Source organism: Rhinolophus hipposideros (genome assembly GCF_964194185.1).
Source record: "Rhinolophus hipposideros genome assembly, chromosome: 2".
Taxonomy (NCBI): domain Eukaryota; kingdom Metazoa; phylum Chordata; class Mammalia; order Chiroptera; family Rhinolophidae; genus Rhinolophus; species Rhinolophus hipposideros.
Genome location: NC_138048.1, coordinates 50678478 through 50703507, shown reverse-complemented (window position 1 = coordinate 50703507; position 25030 = coordinate 50678478). Strand labels below are relative to the sequence as shown.

At 43.0% G+C, this 25030-nt stretch overlaps 1 protein-coding gene across 1 annotated transcript in view; it reads left to right on the top strand.

The window, feature by feature from the left end:
* The window catches only part of SLC12A8 (solute carrier family 12 member 8), a 116635-nt gene that overhangs the window by 17461 nt on the left and 74144 nt on the right, over positions 1 to 25030 (top strand). Inside the window, exons 3-4 of the mRNA XM_081077516.1 lie at positions 3033 to 3224; positions 10355 to 10586. Of these exons, the coding sequence (XP_080933642.1) occupies positions 3033 to 3224; positions 10355 to 10586 (424 nt within the window). The remainder of the gene's footprint in view (positions 1 to 3032; positions 3225 to 10354; positions 10587 to 25030) is intronic.

The window sequence follows — 25030 nt, the reverse complement described above, 5'->3', positions numbered from 1 at the left end:
AGAGATTTGGGACTGGCAAGTCCAAAAAACAAGATTCAGGTAAGAATTGATGTTTGAGGCTTGAGTACAAAGGCTAGAAACTGAGGCAGAATGTCTGTGTTCCAGTCCGGAGACAGAATTCCTTCTTTGGGAAACCTCAGTCTTTGCTCTTAAGGCCTTCAACTGATTGGGTAAGGCCCAGCCACATCATGGCGGGAAATGTCCTTAAAGTCAACTGATTGCAAATGTTAATCACATCTACAAAATACATTTATGGCAACATCTAGACTAGTGTTTGACTGAAAAACTGGTCTCCATACTTTAGCCAAGTTGATACATAGAATTATCACATAGGCAAATTCAGGAGATCAAAGCTTCACTGTGGTGGAATGTATGGGGGTGGTTCTTAGCCCTCTCAGGCGGCCTGGTGGCACCAGACCTTCCTAAGCTCTTATTCTATTCCCTGAGCTAACAGTCGATAAAAGATCGTAGAATCTTTTCATTGCTACTCACAACACACAGAGAGTTCACTGAGGGTAAATGGATTATCCACCTGTGTTTTATAACTGGAGAATGCTTCTCATAATTCTTTCTGAGAACATTTGGAAATTTAAAATTTACCAGATCTTCCTATTTGTCTTCGAGGTAAAAAGTTTAGAGTATTATGGCTCATACATGGCAGTTCGCTTGGTAGTATCTGAGTTGTAGACTCAAAAATAGTTGAATTCTGAATAGTATATTATTTATGATAAAGGCGATAGGCATATCAGTGAATACTTACCGATCTTAACTTTTTATCATTTAGGCCTTTTTGAAAGTTTCATACTTCATATATTTATATAAATTTTAATTTAATATCAGAGAGCCTAAAGTGGAATGTTTTGATCTAGCCCTTATATGTATATAAATTGATATCCCACAACAAAGAGTTTTAACTATGATCTTGCAGAATCCAATATTTGTAATGGTGAGAATTGAATATAAAGTAGAAGTGTCCTTTAAAAAGCCCTTGGATCAGGGTTCAACCTTAACCATATCCAGGGTGGATTTGATTTTTTTCTTTCTTAATGTGTGGGAAGCTTAGGGCAGGGTCAGCAAGCTTGCTGGGGTGGATGCCAAGAATTCATGCCCACCACACTCCTGCCAAACTTAAAGGAGTCCCACTTACAAAAACACAAAGTTTCCAGCTCAAACTCCTAGTCCTGGCAGGCGACCTCAGACTTCTGGGATCAACCTCTGATTTTGCCCCTTCCTGGGGCCCCCTCACTGCCCAGCATATCTTCAGCCTGTGTCCAAGGGAAACTCCTCAGCCCAGCACTGTGGCAGAGGGAAGCCTGGCTAGTGAGTGCAAGGAGTTACTATGGAACGGTGGGAAGAAAGAAGGGTCACCTCTCTCTATTCTGATTGTTTTAAGGGCCTGCTCTTAACCCTCCCAGTGGGTTATATTTTTTTGAGACGTGGCTATCCACAAGTGTCAGTTCCATCCCCAAACTGAAGGTACGGTTGTATCAGTTATCTGTTGCTGCATAACAAATTACCCCAACACATTGCTGCTTAAAGCAATGAGTATGTCATCTTATATTTTATGTTATCTTATAGATTCTGTGGTTCAGGGATCCAGGTGCAGCGTAGCTGGGTGCCTCTGACTCAGGTCTTTCATGGAGTTGTAGTTGAACTGTCAGTCAGGGCTGCTGTCTCATCTGAAGGCTTTACTGGGGCAGGATCATTTCCAAGGTCATTCGTGTAGTTGTTGACAGGCCTTGTCATGTGGGTCTCTTCATAGGGTTGCCTCATTACTTGCAGCTTGCTTCCCCCAGGGCCAGCAACCTGAGAGAGTGAGAGAAAGCAAGTGCCCAAGAGGAAAACCACGGTCTTTTTATGTCCTCATCTCAGAGGTGACATCCCATTACTTCTGCAGTGTTCTGTTCTAGAAGTGAGTCACTAGGTCCAGCCTGACTCAAGGGGAGGAGGTCACACAAGGGCATGAGGGCCAGTAGGTGGGGATCACTGAGGCCATCTTTGGGGCTGCCTGCCACACTCATACATCCTTTTGCTCTAAAGTGACCTCTGTATTTTGGTTCTGACATTACTTTTACCTGAAAAATCATATTTGATCATGGAAAAAACCAGCAAATGTGAAATGCCAAAAATAAGATAGAGCTTCTAGGAGATGGCATAAGATTAAAATAGGTAGAGGTCGCTGCAAAATGAATTTTAAATAGACAATATTAATTCTAAATAATAATTTGGCAGCATACTTATAATTTGAAAAATGTTAGAGTGGTAGTTTTTTGTATGAAAATTTACAGATTGGTACAGGATATTTTATTGTCACAGGCAGACAATTTAAAAGCATGCGGAAAGGAAGAAAATAGTAATTATATAATTCATTAAAAATGTAAAATCAGCAAAATAAGATGTTGCCTGAAATAAAACACCACTGAATGAAACATAATGCTTCTGTGTTGGAGTTCATGGCCCAGAGGTAAAGACCGACTTGGAAACAGACTCAGTATGATAAGTGCTAAGCCACGGGTACGGTGGGGGAAGGGTTGTAGGGAGAGCGTCCTGCAGGAAGAAACTCCTCAACACTGAGTGAACCTGACAAGAAAGTGGAATGAGCAGGAAGGGCATTCCAGGCAGGGATCAGCATGGTGAGAGGGTGGTGGGGAGAGAACATGTGACTTCATGCTGGGGCACAGAGTGATTGGGGGTGGGGAGGGTTTTCGGCAAAAGGATGAGAGGTGCTGAGGAGGTGGAGAGGGGACAGAGTAGGTGGGGCCTCATCAGTGTAGCAGGTAACGTTGACTTTTCCCTATGGGTGATGGGAAGTCATTGAAGAATTTGAAGCAAGGACATTTCTCTTCATCTGGAATTTCTTTCAGGCCTTACTCCGATCATGCTGCTGCCTTTGTCCTTTCTCAGCTGCCCCACGTCTGTGGGTCTTGGGGGAGGTGGTCAGTGCTCTGGGGGGGCAGAGGGTTGGGGGGCAGCGAGTCTGGTGGGGCCTCCTTATCCTAACCCCGACCTTCCTCCTTGCTATTCCACTGCAGGGAAACACAGGCGTGCTCATGGGCATGTTTCTGGTGTCCTTCGTCATCCTGGTGGCCCTCGTCACCGTGCTGTCTGGCATTGGTGTCGGGGAGCACTGCGGTGTTGGCAGTGGTGGCGTCTACTCCATGATCTCCTCGGTCCTAGGTGGGCAGACTGGAGGCACGATTGGGCTGCTGTATGTGTTTGGACAGGTGAGCCCGGGCTGCTGGGACAGAGGAACTGTCCTGAGACCACCAATGTATATGGCATCTCTTCCCTTACCTACTGTTTGCCACCATTGTGTCATCCATGTTCTCTGTGGACCTGGGGAGAGGCAATTGTGGGGCAATTGCCCCCATTTTACAGATGGGCAGACTGGGGAGTTCAGAGTCAGAGCCAAGCCCGCCATTTAAGCCCTGACCCTTAGTCCAGTGCTCCTTCCTCTCCACCACTTATGCTCATGGAGTCCTGATTTGATCAGGGAGGCAGGGCCTGGGCTGGAACTTTTTTTGCTGCCTGTTCTGGGGAGGTGAGTGCAGGACAGTGGCTGGAGCCAGGTGACCCAGTCTCTGGGGCACTTTTGTGCTAAAGAGGGGACATTTTGCCTGTGCCAAAGGAATTTCCTAGAAGCAGGCACTTCTCTAAAGAGCTGGAGCTCTAGGTGCATTGATAGCTTGACGGCCTTCACAGTGAGGCTGGAAACCCCTGTATGGGCGCCTGTCTGCAAAGGAGAATACTAATGAGGGGGTGTGTCACCAGGGTGGCGGAGGCTTTCAGAAAACCAGTGAGGAGGGAGAAATAGCGAGGCTTAGTTAGCTGAAACGCAGGGATGGTGACCTAATGCAGAGGAAACAAGTTCAGACATTAAGAAGCAGCTCTTTGTAGGCACTCCTTAGCTTAAAAAAAAGGCTTTTATGATTGTGCAAAGGGTGGTTGAAAAAACAGCTTAAAGAAAAGAATTTGTCTAAGTGAGACTATAAGAGTCTCCTCAAAGAAAGCATCCGCTTTGTTTCTTTTATTTTTAAGCAGCAGGGTCAGGGTATTTTAGCATAAATAAAGCTGATTCTCCAACAGCACAAAGCATGTGTGTGTGTGTGTGTGTGTGTGTGTGTGTGTGTGTGTGTGTGTGAGATGCATGGAAGGCAGATAGTCACTGCACTCTTCCAAACCACTTGCCTTTACTGGAGAAAGATCTTTAAGCAAAGTAGTTTGGAAGGTGAGTAATAGTCAGTTTATTTTATTATCCTGGGGGTTTGTATATCTAGTTTTTACTTTTTTGCTATTTTATAGCCAAGCGGGCTGCAAGATGGACAAACAACAGTCCTCACTTTTCTTACTCCCTGTGTACCACAGACAGGACCACTGCTGCATGGGCGGGAGCTGGGATGTTGAGTCTCCTGTATGTGGACTAACTTGGAAGAAACGATGTTCGCCAAGAAGACATTTTTCTGAGCACTGGCAGCTGCTGCCAGAGCAGCTGTCAGTCACATCCACTTCCCTGCTTGCTTTGCTTTCTTTCCGCTTGGACTTCGGCCAGAAACCTCTGCGGCCCTCTGGTTAGTGTCTTCTCACATCTCTGCTTGACCTGGGCTGGCGCTCTCTGATCAAGCTGTGGTTGCTGCATGATTCTTTTTATATGCTGCTGGATTCAGTTTGCTAGTATTTTGTTGAGGATTTTTGCATATCTATTCATGAAGGATATTGGTCTGTAGTTTTCTTGTGACATCTTGGTCTAATTTTGATATCAGGATAGTGCTAGCCTCTGGAAGTATTCCTCTTTTATCATTTCTCGACCTTTTGGCTAAGATCAAGTGTGAAAGTATTCCTCTTCTAGTTTTTGGAAGAATTTGTGAAGGATTGGTGTTAATTCTTCTTTAAATGTTTGGTAGAATTTAGCGGTAAAACTATCTGGCCCTGGTCTTTTCTTTGTAGGAAGTTTTTCGATTACTAATTCAATCTCCTTACTTATAGAGGCATATTCCGATTTTTTATTTCTTCCTGAGTCAGTTCTGGTAGTTTGCGTCTTTCTAGGAATTTGTCCATTTCATCGAGGCTATCTAATTGATTGGCATATATAACTGTTCATAGATTCCCTTATCATCCTTTTGTTTTTGCAAGATTGGTAGTAATGTCCTTTCTTTCATTCCTGAGTTTTAAAATTTGAGTCTTACCTCTTTTTTTCTTGGTCAGTTTATTGTCTACAAAAAAAGCAATTTTTGGTTTTGTTGATTTCCTCTTGTTTTTCTGGCCTCTACTTCATTTATTTCTGCTCTAATCTTTATTATTTTCTTCCTTCTGTTTGCTTTGGGTTTAGTTTCCTCTTCTTTTTCTAGTTCCTTAAGGTGGAAGATTAGGTCATTGATTTGAGATTCTTTCTTCTTCCAGAGGTTGGTTAGGGTTTTTGAGCTTCTGAATCTGTTCTTGGTTCTTATTAACCCCTCATGGCTTCATTCAAGGGCAGGCTTGCTCATGGAATCATTTATTTTTAGGCATTTCCAAAACAGATGGCCTGTTTGTGCCAAAACAGGGGTCAGCAAGCTGCTCCTGCAACTCTTATGTCTCTGTCGCAACTGCTCAGTTCTGTTGTTGTACTGCCTAGACAATATGAAGGAATGGGCATAGCTGTGTGCCAATAAAACTTTATTCCCAAAACAGGCAGTGAGCAGGATTTGGCCAGTGAGGTGAAGTTTGCCAAGCCTTGCCCTAGAACATCAAAAATTAGAAGATATAAATGCTTAAAATCATGATTTTTAAAGCTTGCAGATGTTTTTCATTGCCCTGCCTCCTCCCAACCCCACCCATCTCTCTGAGGCATTGGTGGCTGGCCTGCTGTGCAGGGCCAGACCCCTTGACCAGTGGAGGAGATGATAAGCCGGAGCCCCTGCTTACTCCCTGCCCCACTCACCTTTGTGGAGCTGAGGGCTTCTTTTCCTGGTCACCAAAGTATCCAGCTTCAGCCTGCACTGTCCGGTCTAAAAGCACTTATTAATGGCTTATGTTCTATGCCGGGCTCTGTGCAGAAACAGTGGAGTACTGGAGAACTTTTATAGACCCGATGGACGTGAACGTTAAACCGGGGATTTTGTGCAGAAGGGGAGGCGTGGAGAGGGCCAGCGTTTGTCTTCTAGGTAGCTGGTCAAAGATGAAAAGAAAAAAATGCCTATGATTATGAAAGTGTAATTTTTCTAAAAGAAAAACCTTGGAAGGAAGGTGTTGTACCCTGAAAATAGGTCACCTTCTGTCTTTTAAATGGTGGATGACATATCCCTCCCCCCCATCCCCGCTTCCCGGGTCAAGGGGGCTAGAAGTTTCTCTGTAGAGAACGAAAAAAGAAAAGGAATGCCTGAGATTATAAACTTTAAGAGGAGATAAAAACACTTTTAAAATATAATAAACTATGGGAATGTTTATCCATTAAACAAACCAAAAGGGATGTTTTCCAACAATGGGGTGTACATGGTTGGAAGGTAGACCATCCCTGGGGTGGTTGGATTGCTCTGGGGATAGGCTGGCAGTCACCCTGAAAACCCCTCCCAAGGGGAGGCCCGAACTCAGGCCAGTCCCCTGGTTGCTGGCTGTGAGCCGGGTATGGGAAACGGGGTCCCAGGCTGCTTTCCTCTACATGGATGCACTATGCTGTATGGACCCAAATGTAGTTGTTACATAAACAGAGTAGTATTCTTAATATGCTTGTTTTAGTTTTCCTGTTATAAAATTACTTTAACATTGTGAAGTGATGTCCACTGCAAGCAGTTAACACATCAGAGATAACAGAGAAAAAGTTTAGTTTCCCTCACATTCCTGAGATAACTGCTGTGAACACCTGGTCTTCTCTTCTGGCACCTTCCTATGCTCATCTACACGCATTTATGGATTTCAAAGTGCTTGCTTGGTTTTACAGAAATGGGGATAAATTTCATGCTCTGTTCCATGGCTGTGTTTCTGGCTTAACAGTGGGTCGGTCATAGACATTCTGCTGGGTCCATTTAAACCCATGCTTTTTAAACTAATTACTTAGTATTATATAATGTGAATGTACTACAACTTATGACGCATTCACAGTCTTTATTCATTCTCTTAATCTCTTCTGTAAGAGTAGTTTTATTCCTTTTCTCATTCTCAGTAGTCTATATTTTTGTGTTTTCTCATTTTTTAACTTTTCTCATTTTTTAAGGTTGCCAGGTATTTATGTATTTTATTGGTCTTTTAAAAGATCAGCTTTTGTTCACTATATCCTTTTTTTCATTATCGTTTTCCTTCTGTTCATTAATTTCATATTTCCTTTTATTAAGCATCACTTTCTATAGTCTTTTTGCTTATGTTGATCTTCTAATCACTTTTTAAGTTAAATACTTTATTTTTCTGCCTCTTATAATGACTAAAAACACTTAAAATTATACTTCCCCCACCCCTACCTCCCGAATACAGGGTTAATGTGCCTCTCAGATTTTAGAATAAAACATTTTCCTTTTCATTGTTTTCTAGATAATTTGTAAATTATTTGATTTCTCCTTATTTTGCCAGTATGGCTCAAATTTATTTTTATTGCATTCCCTCCCTTGTTGATTGGAAGTTCTGCCATGCTTTTAGTTCTGCAAGTAATTATAGTTCACCCTTAGAAGCCATACTCCATAACCAGGAAAATTTATTTAGTAGTTCCTCCACCTAAGAAATATGAAATCTTTATGATACTTTTACTTTTTAAGAGATAAATACCCTCATCTCTTACCCCAAACCTGTAGACTTTGAGAAGATAGTTTAATTTGGGACTGTTATTAAAGTAGGTCTCTTGGGTTTCAAGAATTCTTACTTACAACTTACATTGCAAATTCCAAGTGACATTACCAGCATCTATTTAGTGTTAACAAAATATTTTATGAAATTCATGGCTAACTATTGTTTCCTCTTCTTCAGTGGCTAATAACAGTAAAATAATAATAATAATTCTGATAGCTATTATTTCTATAACTCTTAACTATGAGCCAGATACTGTTCTAGGACTTCATGTAAATTATCTCAAATTTAACAATAACCTTTTGAAGTAAGTTCTGTTATTATCTGTGTTTTACAGATGAGGCAATGAAGCACAGAGAGGTTAAAACACTTTCCCCAAGTCACACAGCTAGGACTGAGTGCCGCAGGATTTGGCTTTAGATAGTCTGGTTTCACAGTCTATGCTTCTAACCGCCATGCCCTTTCACACATCTCCAAGAGCCTTTTCTTTTTCCTGTTATTGGAGTCTTTGGGCTGAAAAACGTTTCAGGTATAAATCTGAGAGAGAAGATCTATTGGAGTCAGAGTCACTGGAAATAAAGGCAGCGTTTACCTCTTGGCTCACTTCATGTGAACAAATTCTGTTCTCCAGCTGGAAAAAGAAACAACCGGTTTGGAAGCTCCAGATGCAAGTGGTATTCAAGTTCGGGCATCGCTTTCTACATGTTAGAGACTTCGGATACGTGGGAACGTGATGCCCATACAAATAATCATCATTACTACATTTTTATCATTTGGTTTTTTAAACTCTCTCATGTCTGACTATGAAGAATCCCGTTGACCTGGCCAAATGCTGATGAAATAGCATCAGTATCCCCATAACACTCCTCTTGGTATTTCGTTAGGAGTAAGTTTGAGTTCTGAGTTGAATGCAGGAAAACATAGATTTCAGGCTCTCTATTCTCTATCCTTATTCTCTATCTTTATCTCTGTCTCTGCCTCTATGTCTGTCTCCCTCTCAGAGAGGAGTGTATTTCCCCCACATTTATTGGGCTCCCCCTTTACCCAAATATAAACAGAAATGCCTAATATAAATGTGGGGAACACTGAATATGATGTTACATCTAGTTACAAAATAAACCAATCTCCTTGAAGAATGGGGTCTTCTTCGTGAGCTCTCCTCCAATACAGAAATTGTATTACCCTTCTGGTCTTCATATAAAAGGGCTGGAACTTAATGGTGCCTGCTTCCCAGAGGACGTTCATGCAGTAAACATAATCACAAAGTATTTATTGAATGCTTGCAAGTTACTTAGCAAATGCAGGGGATTTTAAGAGGTACAATCAGCATAAAAATTTTTGTTTTCTAAGATGTTTGCATTTTTGGTGGTACGGATGGGGAGACAAACTTCTATGCATTAAATAATAGAATATGGAACCAGATAATTAATTACATAGAGCCAGTAGTAAGCATAATATTTATACAGAAAAGATGAATGAAGAAAAGCTTCATGGAAAAGGAAGAACTTGACAGAGGCCTGAATAGAATTTGTTCTTTGGGAGAACAGTCAGAGCGCAGTGACAGTGATGAGAGTGGCCTGCTCTCCTGGGGGGTGGTGAAGGGATTAACCTGATATGAAAGGGGGGTGGAAGAATTATGGAAAGTGAGGCTGGTGTTATTTTCAAGTATGTGTTTGAAACTGTGTTTCAAATTTTTTAAAAAAGATAAAATTGTGACTCTCAGGCAAATATAAAATAAACACGTGACAAATATTTTATTTAATTCATTCATTAATGGAGGAGCCAGTAAGATGTTAAGGAACAGTTGAGATGCTAGGTATGGAGCCTGGATGGATATAGATCAAGCCCATGAATGAACAGGCAATTTAATTAATAAATGTAAGAGTAAGATTGCTGGGTTAAGACAAAACTGATTCATGTCTTAACAGGACAACAAACCCTAATCTTTTGGGTCATCTGTTCCACTGAACAGATTTCCTCTCTGCTGAAAATAAAAGCAAAAAACTGTAAGTTAACATGTAACTTGGCTAATTCTGGGACATTTAATATATTTAATCAATAGTAAACCAGATACATTCATATACCCAAGATAGTCCTTGGGTGGCCTTTGTTCTAATGACATTGAAAAGACGTCCTGCCCACTTTTTTTTTTATTTCCAAGTTATATATTTATAATTGTGACCTACAAAGAAATGGAGGAAAATCTGGGATTTGCTTCACTGCCCTTCCAAGGTCCTGAGATGGGACTCTCTGTGTGTTTTTATTCTCTAGTTCCTGAATAGCTCAGACAGAGAAGTCCAGAAGTTTTCTTGGCCCAGAGTTCCATCTTCTTCCCATAATCTTTTCATTTTAGTTACTAGTGACAATCGGCTAGCTCCAGGCTTGGGTGGGCATTCACTCTCCCCTCTGGAGGATAGTAGAAAGGTAGATGAGAAGAAATGGGCCTGAGGCAGGGTTCCTGGGCAGGAAGGGCTCACTGAACCCCGTCCTGGTTCACAGGTCCTGTGCTGACGGCGTGAGCCGGGTCCTCGGTGCCAGGCAGCTCTGGCCTGTGGACTCCTGCACTGTTCCCTCTGGACGACTCTTCCTACCTAGACTTTCCTGTCAGTGTGTTGCAGGTGCCATGTACATCACTGGCTTCGCTGAATCCATCTCAGATTTGCTGAGCCTCAGGAATATCTGGGCCGTGCGAGGAATTTCCGTTGTGGTACTTTTGGCCTTGCTGGGGATTAACCTGGCAGGTGTGAAATGGATCATCCGCCTCCAGCTGCTCCTGCTGCTCCTGCTGGCTGTGTCCACCCTGGACTTCGTGCTGGGCTCTTTCACACACCTGGACCCAGGTAAGCCTTTAGAATTCAGGAGATGGCGTTACAGGGTCTTCACTGCTGTCTAACGAGTGTGTCCTGTTCCTGGAACAGGTGATGGGGGTGTGTCTTGGCACAGCTTGGAGGCCCAAAAGCCCCTCTTCACACAGACATTTTCACTTAGCACATTTTCTGTGTTTCTTTTTATTTTCTTTGTATTAAAAAACCCAGAAAGTTTAGATGAGGCAAAGAATAAAGTAGAACTAGATAAACATCAAATTCGTAACAGTGATTAGGGGAGTGGGCAAGAAGTAGATCTGGGGGTAGGGAAGAAAATAGACTTTAATTTGATCTGTCATGCTTGATTTTTTCAGTATATGTGCTGCCGAAGCGAGCACCATACTTGATTTTTTAAAAGGACTTGATGTAAATGTTAATGATCATTTTAGGAGATGGAGGTAGATACAGGTTTGATCATCTATAGTTTTCCATGTTGTAAACAGCCAGGTATACTTTGGGATCACTGAGAAATGGTGTCCTATACTGGTAATCAATCTGTGACTGTTTACCCATGGTTTTCCTCAGCTGTAGGGATGCTTGGCAACTCGAATCCTAAATCTTTATGCTTTGAGCGAGAAGCTCTTACTCAGGCTGTCCATAATTTCATAGCTTTGCAATTTGAGTTGGTTTGGCATCAAAAATCTTTCTCTCCAGAGTACAGAGCTATTCCTAGGATGCTGTAGAAAAAAGGGAACTGCCTGCCATCTCACACTTCAGGGACCCTGTGTTTATATGGCAGCAGTGAGCAGGCATCTATATCGGAATGTGGACAGCGAGAGGGAAATGGGGCCACCAGCTGTGTTAAAAAAGAGAAAAGAAAGCTCTGCCGCACAGTCTCCTCTAATGGTCGCGGTGGTGACCGCAGCTGCACATGGCTGAACACTTGCTATGTGCCAGGCATTTTGCGTAGCCCCTCGCGTGGCTCATGTTACGTAATCCTTATCATAACGTCATGAGGGAAGAATAGGCATACCCATTTCCAGATGGGGAAACTGGGGCTCGGAGATTGTATAATTCATGGTAATGCATGGCAGAGCTGGGAACGAAACTGGATCTACGTGGCTCCAAAGCTGAGCTATTCCCTGACGTGGGCAGCTGGGCCTGTCTTCACACTACTGGCTGTCTTTTTGTGATAGCAGCTCTCCTTTTCCCTTCCAAGGCTGCCTCTGATGTGTTGTCCTGTACAGGCTTGTCTTTTCATAAAAATCTTGGTGGAAGGAAGGTCAGAATTCAGTTGGTACTACACACTGATCTGGTCTTATCACTTCTTCATATATTTACATTCTTCTATTGGGAAGTCAGTCACTCGGTCATGCCCCCCACCCTCTGTATCCTGGTCCCTCCCCCAGGACTCCAGACTGCACCATGACCCAGTATGTACAGAAGGGGTCCCAGGACCCACTCCAACACCAAGGGCCAATGCAGTGTCCAAACGGAGCACGTGAGTCCTGGGCCTCGCAGCTTGCTAAATACTTGGAACATCTCCATGGGAGTGGCGGGGTGATTATTTTTCCTGACTTTGCACCACCTTGTAAAGACAAACCATAGCCTGAGGGACACCTGCTGCCTGTTTGGCCATCAAACTGTCAGCGCAGGAGAGAGTCTACCCCAGTCCCTGATTCCTGGGTGCTTCCCTCCTCCATCTATATGGTTGCTTAAAGGGCATAATTAGTTAAATTGCAGGATGACGCTACTGGCCTTTTGAAACCTCACTAGGCTGATGTATTTTCCTTCTTCTTGATTAGAGCTTTTCTTGGCTGGTCTTCTAAGTTACTTCAAATATTTCTCCTTCTTTCTGGTCAGTACATTAGCAGGGTGTAGTGTGAAATAAAATTTATTTTCAATCATCCCCATAGCAACTGGCCCCTCTATAATCTGTTTTTGGTATCACTGATGTTTTCTATATGGGGCTACACTCTCTGCAGTTAAAAATGCAAACTAAAACTAGATCATAATCCTTCAGAATGGATTTAGCAGAAGTATTTCAACTCTTTAAAAAAAAAGTAACATATACATAGGTATTTGAAAAAAGACTGGAAAAAAGACGGGAAGGAACTATGCTTCAGTGTTAACAGTTATCTTTCTGCTGAGATTACAGGTGGCTATATTATTTTGTTTATACTTTTCCTTCAATTGATTAGTGTTACTTTAAAAAAAAAGACTTTAGCTTTTAAGAGCAGTTTTAGGTTTACAGAAAATAGAGCAGATAGTTCAGCGGTTTCTATATCCTTCCTCTCCACCCCTACCCATTATTAACACCTTGTATTAATGTGGTACATTTGTCACAACTGATGAGCCAATAGTGACACATTATTAACTAAAGCCCATAATTGAGGTTAGATTCACCCTTTGTATTGTACAGTTCTGTGGGCTTTGACAAGCATTATATATGACACGTATCCACCATTACGGTATCATACAGAACAGTTTTAATGCCTTAAAAATCCCTGTGCTCTAACTTTTCATCCCTTTCCCCAACCTCGAACTCCTCGCAACCACTGATCTTTTTATTGTCTCTGTAGTTTTGACTTTTGCAGAATGGCACAGAGTCGGAATGATACAGTATGCAGCATTTTCAGGCTGGCTTCTTTCACTAAGCAATATGCACTGAAGGTTTCTCCATGTCTTTTCATGGCTTCATAGCTCACCTATTTTTTAGCACTGAATAATATTCCATTGTACAGCTGTACCATAGTTTTGTTTTGTTTTTTTAAATCCACTTACCTATTGAAGGACTTTTTGGTTTCTTCCAACTTTTGGCAATTATGAATAAAGTTTCTATAAACATCGATCTGCAGGTTTTTGTGAGTATATAACTTTTCAACCCATTTGAATAAATACCTAGGAGCATGATTATTGGATTTATGATAAGGTTATATTTATCTTTGTAAGAAAGTTCCAAATTGTCTTCCAAAGTGCTTTTGTGCTATTTTGCATTCTCACCTGCAGCAAATGAGAGTTTGTGCTGCTCCACTTCTTTGTCAGCATTTGCTATTATCAGTTTTTTGAATTTTAGCCATTCTAATAGGTACATACTAGTATTTCATTATTGTTTTAACTTGCAATTCCCTAATGAACATCTTTTCATATGCTTATTTGAGTTCTGTATATCATCTTTGGTAAGATGTCTGTTCAGATTTTTTGTCCATTTTTAAAATTGGGTTGTTTTGTTACTGTTGAATTTTAGGAATTTGTTGTGTATTTTGAATACATTCCCTTTATCAGATACATGAAGGTCTGACAATTAAGTTCGTGAATTCATCCTAGAAAAAGTGCTACATACCTCATTGCTGAATATCTCTACGGTCACCTTCGAAGTCCTCCCCTTGGGAAGCTACGCACCGATGCCAGTGCCTAGTCCACCCTTCAAAGTAATTCTGGAACTCTCTTTCTAGAATGGCCATCAGAGCTGTCATCATATTGCCCTTGATGTCCTGAATGTCATCAAAATGTCTTCCTTTCAATATTTCCTTTATCTTCAGGTAAAGAAAGAAGTCTTTGGGGGCCACATCAGGTGAGTAGGGAGGGTGTTCCAATACAGTTATCTGTTTACTGGCTAAAAACTCCCTCACAGACAGTGTCCTGTGAGCTCCTTCGGGACCATTTTTGCACATCCCTTTCTCATGCCAAGATTTTCAGTTAAGATTTTCCTAATTAAAAAAATAAAAAAAAAAGATTTTCCTAATTGTTTCTCTATCAATGTCAGTGTTTCTCACAGTTTCTGTGCTATGCTTTTGACAGTAAGTCAACAATTTTGACACACAATTTGATGAATTTTCATCAGTTCTGCTCGTTGCTGGCCACCCTGACCTCTCTTCCTCAGTGACTCATTCTCTCCCCCCAGAAAAACATTTAATCCATTTGTACACTGCCGTTTTCTTCATGACATTATCCCCATAAATTTGGACTAATATGTCTCTCATTTCACTTCCACTCTTGCCAAGTTTAACAAGAAATTTAATGTTTGTTCGTTGCTCTAATTCAAGCTCAGACATTTTTGGGACAACACACAAAAACACGCAACAACAGTAATGAACGCCACTCAGCAAGACACTGCCACATGTGGAAATGAACACAGCTGTGAGACACTGATATAGCAAGGTTATAAAACCTTACCGAGCTGTTTGTACAGTGCTGCCAATGTAAGCGTACGGTGGCAAGTTCGCTAACTTAATTGTCAGACTTCTCGTATGTTGTGCAAATACTGTGGATTTTTTTTAAAATTCTTTTAACAGTGTCTTTTGCAGAGCATACATTTTTAATTGTAATGAGGTCTAACTTATCAATTGTTTTCTTTCATGGATTATACTTTTGGTGTTGTACCTAAAAAACTCACTACTAAACCCAAGGTCACATAGATTTTTCTCCTGTTATAATTAGGAGACTATACTATAGTGTGTTTTACATTTGTGTTTTACATTTAGGTCTATGATTCATTTTGAGTTATTTTTTGTGAAAAATGTAAGACGAGTGTCTAGATATTATTATTATTATTATTATTATTATTATTATTATTATTTTGCATGTGGACATCCAGTCTTTCCAGCACCATTTGCTGAAATGACTATCTGCCTCCATTGAAATGCCTTTGCTCCATTGTCACAGATCAGTTACTATATTTGTGTGGGTCTGTTTTAGGCTCTTTATTCTGCTCCCACTTCTGATCTCCAGAAGGAGATTGGAGTAGGTATTAGTTATCTATTGCTGTTGAACAAATGACCTCAAAATTTAGTGGCACAAAACAACAATAGGCATTTATTCTTTCTTACCTTTTCTGTGGGCCAGGAATTTGGTTGTGGCTTGCCTGGTGGTTCTGGCTCAGGGTTTCTCATAAGGATCAGTCAGATGTTAGTGGGGGCTGCAGTCATCTGAAGGCTTGACTGGGGCTGGAGGATTTGGCTGGCAAGTTAGTATAGGTTGTTGGTGAGAGGCCTCAGTTCCTCTCCATGTCGTCCTTTCCTGAGAGCTGATTACGTGTCCTCAAGTCATGGGCTGACTCGTTTCCCCAAGAAATTAGAGGGAGAGAGGGAGAAAAAGAGAGAGCGAGCTATCCTTTTAATGACCTACCTTCAGAAATCACGGAGCAACAACTTCACTACAATGTTTGTTAGAAGTGAGTCATTTAGTCTGACCCTCATTCAAAGGGAGGAGAATTAGTTTCCACCTTTTGAATGAGATGTGTCAAAGAATTTGCAGACACATTTTAAAACCACACAGTTCATTTTAAAATCAGGAAAAAAAATTAAATACACTTAAGTCAAATTATATTTTCCCTTTATTTCAAAGACAAAAATAAATCTTTTTTGTATTGTAAAAATATATCCTGAGATATAAAGACAAAGTGAAAGGTTCTTCCCCTTACTTCATTCTCCCACTCCTGCTCCCAGAGGGAGATTTATAAATAGCTTTCCAGTCTATTTTCCTTACATGTCCAAGTACACATGCACACAAACACGTACATAAACACAACATAATTCTTTGTAGAAATGTAATTAAATTCTGCATCGTTTTACTGCTTTTCCTCTCCCACTCAGTAGCATATTATGGGCATCCTGTAATGTCACTACATTTAAGATTTCCTCATTCTTTTTAAATACCTGCATAGTATTCTGTATTATAGATCTAACATACTTTATATTTAGACATTAATTTATTGATGGACATTTAGTTTCCTCCAGTTTGTTGTTATTACAGATATTGCTGACATGAATATCCTTGTACAAAATTTGAAGCTTATTTCTGTAGGATCAAAGCTTATCAATAGAATTCATAGGACAAAGGTCAAGCATATCTTACATTTTGTTAGGTTCCGACAAATTGCCTTCCAGTAAGGGTGTTTCATTCTAAACTCCCACTAGTTTATTGAGTTATTATTGAATACATAGGAGTTATTGATTCCTCATACCCTGGACAATATTGGATAAGATTAGTCTATTAAATTTCTGTCATTTGATGGCAAAAATTGTGATCTTTTTCTTTTAATTTGTTATTCTTAAATCATTAATGAGGGTAATTTTATTTGTATTTTTATTGCCAGTTGTCTATGATCTTTCCCTATTTTTCTTCTAAGTTGTCTTACTTTTTAATTATTTAATTCAGCAAATATTGTTAAATTAGTGCTAGCTTTTATTAGTGCTCAACAGAAAAAACAGGAGGGAAGAAATTGCCAAAGGAAAAATGGAAAATTCCAGATTAAAAATGCCCAGGCAAATGAATAAAAATTTTCACTTTACAATTTTAGAACCTACAGGTAAAGGTGGTTTCTGAGCACTTTGAGGAGAAGGAAGAAGTTATCTATCAAAAGCAGAAACCGGAATAGGGGCAAATTCCTGGATGTTGCTGAACGCTGGGAGGTAGAACAATGACTTCAAATTTCTAAGGGTGGGTGGCAGTGTGGCAGGAGGGCGTCACTGTGAGGTGATCCTTTGACACATTGAGCTGTTTCATTGGAAGTTTCTCAGACGTCAGTTTCTGTAGGTCTTTCCGCTGGTGTAGATCATGTTCTCCAGAGAACTCTCCAGTCTGCTGTCAGGGGCGTGCCTGGCTGACACAGTTCTGGGAGCAGGGTGGAGGTGGGGGGAGTGGACTGGGGGTCTCACAGATAGGGTGCAGATTTTTCGTGTAGTCTGATGTTTTCCACCTGGCACATCCTTCCCGCCTCTCAAACCACTATGTCATATCTCCCATTTCATCTCCAAACTTCCCACAACAGTGGATCTTACTCATCGCCTCCGTTTCCTCACCTCTTGACTCCTTGCCCACAGGCAGGCAGCATGGGCCTCTCTTCCTCTCCCAACCTCCTGTCCTGCCTCTTCCAAAATAAGCATCATTGCGCAAGGCTCTGTGGGGACACGGTACTCCATTACTGTAAAAAGCTAAATAGCATGACAGCTTAATTTAAACAAGGTACTCTCAAGCATTTGTTTGGCTTGAAGCTCCTAAAATGCCATTTTGTTGGATTGTATTTTCATTTATGTAAGATGAGTGTCATGCCAAAATTCTGTTATTGCCATAGAAGTCAGGCAAATATAGAGAAACACATTTTAGAAAATAAGGTGACATGTGGCACATTTTAATTCTAGGTTCTGCCTTTTAAAATGAAATTATGACTCTCCAAGCTTAACTTTTTGGTTATCTAGCAAGACTTGCCTAGCATGGCTCTGTAGTACCCTCACCTCCTGAACCCACATTGCACGCCCTGCTCTGCCTCGGCACTCATTGGACAGTGCACAGCAAGGGCAGGCACAGGTTTGTCCCACGCTGAGTCTAGCAGATGGGAGCTGGTTCTTCTTAGCGAGGCAGGGGGCTTGTGACTGGCTGTTAGGGGGCCAAGGCCACTGCTTGGGAGCTCTAAAGGAGTGGGCCAAGCATGCCTGACTGCTGTCTGCTGACATTGCTCTGCCTGAGGTCCCACTGACCTCTTGATGTCCAAATCCAGACCTTTTCTCATTTCTCATTCTTGCCCCCTTTTGTCCTATTGACCACTGTTGCAGTCCCTTCAGTGGACTATAACAAAATACCACAGACTGGGTGGCTTATAAACAGCAGAAATTGATATCTCACAGCTTTAGCTGGAAAAACACTAGCAGATTTGGTGTGTCGTCAGGGCCTCCTTCCTGTGCATAGACAGCCGTCTTCTCTGTGTGTTCTCACATGGAAGAAAGGCAAGGAATGTCTCTGGGGTCTGTTTTATAAGGGCGCTAATCGTATTCATGAGGGCTCTGCCTTCATGACCTAATCACCTCTCAAAGACTACCTTCTAATCATCACATTGGGAGTTAGGCTTCTATATATGACTTGGGTGGGGGGACACAAATATTCAGTCTATAGCCACCGCTCATACTGAGTTGAAACAGTCTCTTCCTATTTCTTCTAGGACACAACACTGTCGTGGCTTTCTTATTCTTCTTTATCTTCTTGTCCCCTGATGTGGGCAGGGGCACGATGGGCTCAGTCTTCTGCTGTCAGTGCTTTTCTCTGTGCTCACCTCCTCCGACAGCCTTCCGCCATCACTGCCTCTCAGGTGGCTCTCATCTGAGCTGCCATGCCACCAACTCCTATTGGATCATTCCTTGGATATCTGAGCATCACCTTGAATTAAAGACTAGCAACGCCAAAGTTCTCAATTTCTTCCTCCTCCCTTTATTTATGTACCTTCTCTTCCTCACTGTCCCCCCCAAAAGGCAATAAGCAAATAATTAGCTTATCTTTCAAATGTCTACACCATTTTACCAAGCTTGGAAAGCTTGGAGTTGACTTTTTATTTCTCTGTCTAGCTTAAACCCTCCTATTTTTTTCCCACCCTGCAGCTCTCTCACCTGAGATCAGCAAATGTCATTTCTTATGTGGGTCACTTAGATGATTTTCAAATCTAAATTTATCCTTCCAGGATCTTCCCTTTGGTTGACCCCACCCATCCTATGGGCAACCAACCCCTCCTGTGCACTGAAGCCAGATTCATTTTCCTAACACAGTGCTTTGCTTATATCACTCTCCAGCTTAAATATCTCCAGTAGCTTTCTATTGCCTATAGGACAAAACGCAAAACAAACAGGTTTTCATTTAATAAACTTCATGGTCTATTCCTAAATTACTGGTTTGGCTAAATCTCCAGCTTTGCACATTTCTGAACCCCCTTATTCCCCCAAATAGATCTATTCACTGGTTTATAAATACATATGAATACAGCTCTGCTTCTATTTCTGGAATTCTGTTCACCATGCCCTGTTTAACGTGTTCTCATTCTTGGATGAAACAGCTGGTGAGACTTGTACACGAAAACATGATCTGAAATCTAGGATTCTCTGTGTGGTCTTGAGCAAGATTAGATGTTCTGAGCCTCGGTTTTCTCATCGGTAAAAATAAGGATAAAAATATTTACATCTCCAGTTTGCGTTCCTGCCTGTCTCAGAGCTGTGGCCAAGCCTGTGCAGATCAGTTAGGGTAAGCGGCCGAAAGCAGTCTGCTCAGGCCCCCAGGGATGTTAGTGAGGGCATTTAAGACTCTGGTTCCTCATTACAAGTTTTAAAAATGTATTGATGAAATAGTTCAAGTATATAGGAAATAATATAACAGATACTCATCTACCCCACCAGCAAATTTAATAATATTGTGCCAGTTTTGTTTCAGCGCTCTTTTAAAACTAAAAATAAACAAAGGGTTACAGACACTCGTAAGCTGCACGTCTGTCGGCCTTCTCCCCCAGGTGGCCACCATTCGGACGCTGATGTGTGTCCTTCCCAAGTAGTCTTACTTTTCTAAACTATGTAGGTAGCCATACTTGATCTCTACTATTGTTGAGTGTTTGAAATTTCTACATGCATTTTATCACACTGCATAGACCCTTTCATTTGGTAAATGTTTGAATGGTGGATGAATTAGTTATTTTGCAGTTTCCTTTTCTCAGAACTGGCACAATATTATTAAATTTGCTGGTGGGATAGATGAGTATCTGTTATATTGTTTCCATATACTTGAAATATTTCATCAGTACATTTTCTCACCCAATGTGTTTTTGAGATTTATCGATTTCATTCATTTTAACTGCGCGCTGTCATGGGAGACCCAGGCAAGTAAACAGACAGTTACTAAGTAGTGACAATTACTGCGACAGGAGTTTACACAGGGCACTTAGGGGGCTTCTGGAGGGGGGGCTCTTCACCCAGCCTGAGAGTCAGGAAAGGTCTTCCAGAGGAGATTCCCTCTGAGGTGAGTGTGAAAGGAGTACAGGATTTAGCCATAGGAAGAAGAGAAAGAGCATATCTTGCAGTGAGGGCAGCTTCTACAATACTCAAGAGCCTTAAACCCTCCTATTGTTTGGGAAAATGAGAGATCCCTGAGTGTGAGGAGCAGGCAGACCCAGCTCACGGAAGGCATTGTGTGCCACACTAGGGGGCTTGGGCTTTATCTTGGGGCCAGCTGGAAGTGTGACATCAGTTTTACATTTTAGAAAAATTGCTCTGCCCATAGTATGGAAAATCAATGACTTGAGATAGGGATGAAGAATGGAGGCGGGGAACTTATTTGAGAAGCTGTGATGGTAATCCAGGAAAACAACGATGATATAGAGCCTCTGGGCATGAAGGGGCAGATTACAGAGGGGTGCAGATTGCGGGATGGGATGCAATGACACGTAGAGAGGAGACATGGCTGACATAAGGCTGGCTGCTAAGTGGCATCAGCACTGGCATTGAGCAGACATATGGCAGCAGGAACAGATGTTGGGGAGAGCGTGAAATTAACATAAGAGTTGGAGCAAGAACTAAGTGGAGAGGATTGGTAGGCAGCTAAATATGATGGGCCAGAAGTGTGGTCAGGTCTGGAGATGAAATCATAAGCAGTGCGGAGTAGGTGAAGAGGGGGGATGGGCTGAAGTGGTTGAGGGCGAGTGTGCCGATTCGATAGCCAACAGAGCCATGTTTGTTAAGATGGAATTTAATTCACCAGAAGAGGCATTTTTCACTGTTCTGTATTAGACAAAACAAAACCTTCTCTCTGATAAAATTCCAGACATACAAAGACGGTAAGCTAAAGATTAATATTCTTAACCCAAGAATACACCCCAGAATCTCTCCAGGTGACTGTTTGCTGTTCCATTCAGGATGTAACGAACACATAGGTGTTTTGGGGGCTCCTCTGGAACACACAGTTGGCCTGCACTTGTAAAGACAAGACTTGGGGTCTTCCTGGAATGCACGATGCCTGGCATGTAGTAGGCGTTCAGTAAGTGTTTGTGTAGGAAGGAACACACGAAGGGACAAACGGTGATGCCAGACTGTAGGCTCTTCTGCCTCAGCAGGTGAAGATGGCTCATCTGCAGACGTCCCCATTCTGGAACATCTGCCTGGGTCTCCCCTTCCCTGGGGCCCCTTTCTCCTCCTGAGGTGAGGACAGCAGCCCAGCTACCACTGGGACTCTGTAGAATCATCTTCCCAGCTAGGTGTCTTCCTGAGCCTTGCGGGCTCCTTTCCCCCTTTGGTGGGAGGGCATCTCAGTGTGCCTTTGCTGGGAAGGGTTTTCCAGGCGGCAGAGGGCAAGGCCTGCCTGGGAAGGCCTTGCAGTGCCCAGTATGGCCTCTGTGTGGAGTTGTGATTCTTGCTGTTTGTTTTCTGGCCTCTCAGGGAGGGGGGGCCTTGTCCCAGGGCAGTTCGCTCAGCCTTTCCTCTCTGCCCAAGGAGGTACTAGGAGGAAACACAGACTCCTTTGTGTGGAACGGTTTGTGGTGTCCTGGCATTTGTATTTTAGTTATGGGGTGATTGAGTAGGTGGTGCTGTATAGCAGGGCTTCCATACACACCATCTCAAGGGACCCTCACAAATGACTCTGTAAAGGAAGCCAGGCGGGGTTGTTTTCTCCTTCTGACAGATGCAGGAATGGTGACCAAAAGAGGTGAAATAATTTCCAAGAAGCCAGGCGTCAGTACGCAGGCCTCCTTCTGCTCTAGCAGAAGTGACAGTGTCTTCTCAGAACAGCTGATGAATACTTTAAATGAGAGCCCCAGCCTCTCATCCCTGCCTCTGTCCTTGGGGCTCTCAACCCTGCGTGCTTCTTAGAAGCCCCAGGGGAATCCCAGGGACCGACCAAGTCAGTGAGCACCCTGGGGCGGGGCCTGCTGGTGTAGCCGGGGTTGAGATCCCTTGTGGTCTCCTGCTCACTTAGGCCTCTGCTCCACTCTCCAACTCGGGATCAGCAGAGTAAGAACAAAACGTGGCAACACCAAGCGCTTCATGCTCTGGCTGGCCGAGTCCTGTAAACAGGACCCAGGAGCTCACTGCACTGGCAGGAGCCCAGGGTGGGGCCTGGAGCTCTTCAGTTGGCTCCTGAATGTGAGGGACGACAGGCCCTCCTCTGCGTTTCTCACTTGCCCAGTGTGGCGGAACCTCTCATTGGTGTGTTTGGTTGTACACGGAGAAATAGTAATGAGCACCGGCTCTGTGTCAGGCACTTTACCTAGATCGTTCAGTCTCATCCTTGAGACAGTGTAGGGATATGGGTGAGATGATTATTCCCATTTTACAGGCAAGGAAGTTGAAGTCCCAAGAGCTTATGTAACTTGCCTGAGATTGTACAGGAAGTGGCTCAGCCAAAATGGGAACCCATAACCCATAACCCATGACTCCAAAAGGCCGTTCCGTGGTGCTCCCAGACACAGCACTGGCATAACCTTGGAGGAAGGTGGTGGAGCTGTCCTCCCACTGAGATTCCTTTGCTGCTCCCCATCGCTTCCAGATCAAGAGGGTCTGAGAGCCTGCTGGTCTCTGCTGGGCCCTCTCACGCCTGGTCCAAACTCTAAGGCTCCGAGCTTGAAGGGGAAGCAGGAGAGGAGAAGGAAGACGGTGAGGCAAAATCAAGAGTCAGAACCTGGTACTGAAAGGGCTAAAACATGGCTCCCAAGTGCCACCAGTAATAGAGGCAGTGGACAAGCTCAGCTGACTGGGACCGAGTTCACGCCCCAAATCAGGCAGAGCGGGTTGTCAGTCAGGACAGGGTCGCTCCCTGTGCAGCCTGATGCTCCCCTTTGGGGCCTCAGGTACCACCCCTCGTCCTATAGAGTAAAGGAGTGACCTGGGCCCCTTTTAGGGACCCTGCTGATGGGAGCCAGGCTGCTCAGCCCTCAGCCCTCCGTGTGGTTGGCCTCAGGCAGCCTGAGTCACCTTTGTGCCCCCGGCTCCAGCATGTGTGAAAATTTCTGCCACTTTCTTAGGCGATTGCTTAGAAAGTTATGTTAATTCAGAAATGTAAAAAAAAAAAAAAAGTAGAAAAAGAGAGATGAAGCCACAAACTTCAAATACGTAGTTAAAGAAGGTAAAGTTCTTCTGGGTGGTGAGCACACAATGTGATATAGAGATGATGTATTACAGGATTGTACACGTGAAACCTATGTACGTTTATTAACAATTGTCACCCCAATAAATTTTAACAAAAAAACACCACAGAAATGTACAAGGACTGCAGGACCCCTGTAAAAGGGATGGGAAGCAGCAAGTAGCATTTCAAAGCTCAGCTCTTTCAGACTTCTCCTATCTTCTTTTTCTTTCTCCCCATCCCTTTCTGGGTCCTATTTTTTCCCTCTCTATTTTCTGGTTTCCTCCTCAGATCTCCTTCCCCTTTTCCCTCTATTCTATCTATGACTGAATCCTTGAAACGAACTATTGTATGGGGGCTTCTGGCCCAGCCTGGGGTCCTTATTACTGCCTTAACCCCTTTTTATAAAACAGATTTTGCCAGTATGGGTGCAAGTTAGTTACTATCTAGTTAAACGTTTGTTCCATTGTAGACTGTTAGTGAACAGACATTTAGAAGATCCAGAAGTGGGCAGTATTGATGATTTAGTGAAAAGTTGAGTGAAAACTGGAAGAGTTTATTCATTCACTAGATCAGAGTTCCACATATGCCACCATGGCCAGCTTGCCAGTCGGCTGTAACAGCCGTGTTCTTGGGACCCGAGAGTGGACTTGAGTCTGGAAGCTCTTGCTTGTGCTGAGGGAGAGATGGAAGTCAGGAGGTGGGCTGGGGCTGGGTGACCTACCTCCCATTCCCTTACACAGACCCTCCGCTGGCTTTGTTTGTCATAACGTTATGTCGGGGACCATGGTCTGACCAGTGCTGGCATTGCCCAGAGGTGGTTTCTCTGGAGGCTCCAGAGAAGTCCAAGGTGCCAGGGTTGCCCTCCAAGTAGCCTGTCACAACAAGAGAAGTGCTACTGGATGCAGAGCTCATCACCTTTGTGCCCCCAACTCCAGCATAGGACTTTATATCTGCAGGTGCTTATTATGCTTGTTGAGTGAAAAATGACTCAAACAGGTTGAAGAAAGTACAAGAGAAAGGCTCTGGAATGTAACTGGAAGTGTGGAAAGCCCTGTCCCTTCATCTCTTACCTCAGTCACCTGGGAGATGAGTACTGCCTAGGCCTCCCTGAAGGGAGGCGCCGACCTTCCTGTTTTGGCAGCCGCGCTCAGGTATTCCGTCTGCACAGGCTGTGACTGGCAGGAGAAACCACAATGCCTGCGTGGAGGGCCCAGCCCAGGGTGGGGTCAGGTTGCAAGTTCAGTCAGACTGTCTTGGGAAGGAGGAAGGAAGGAAGGGTTGCAGCTGGCTTTGAAAGTTTTCCTCCTGGATTTTTCATTTGCAAGGAGTGGAGATGCTTAGGGAGGCATTAAAAACCGGACAAACGTGTACGGATGAATCACTGGTAAAATCAGAGTGCAGGTCTTACCTGCAGCAGATCCGCAAGGTTAGTTTTGTCTGGGAATTCCTGCATACTGGAAGGATGCCGCTTCCTCTGGCAATTACCTCTGTATCTCTTAGAACCTTTTTAAAAAATTTTTTTGAGCAAAGCACATGTGCTTCATATTATGCATATCCACTGAGCATGTGTATCCAGATGGCTGGGACAGGAGTCTCCTGACCCGTTCTTTCCG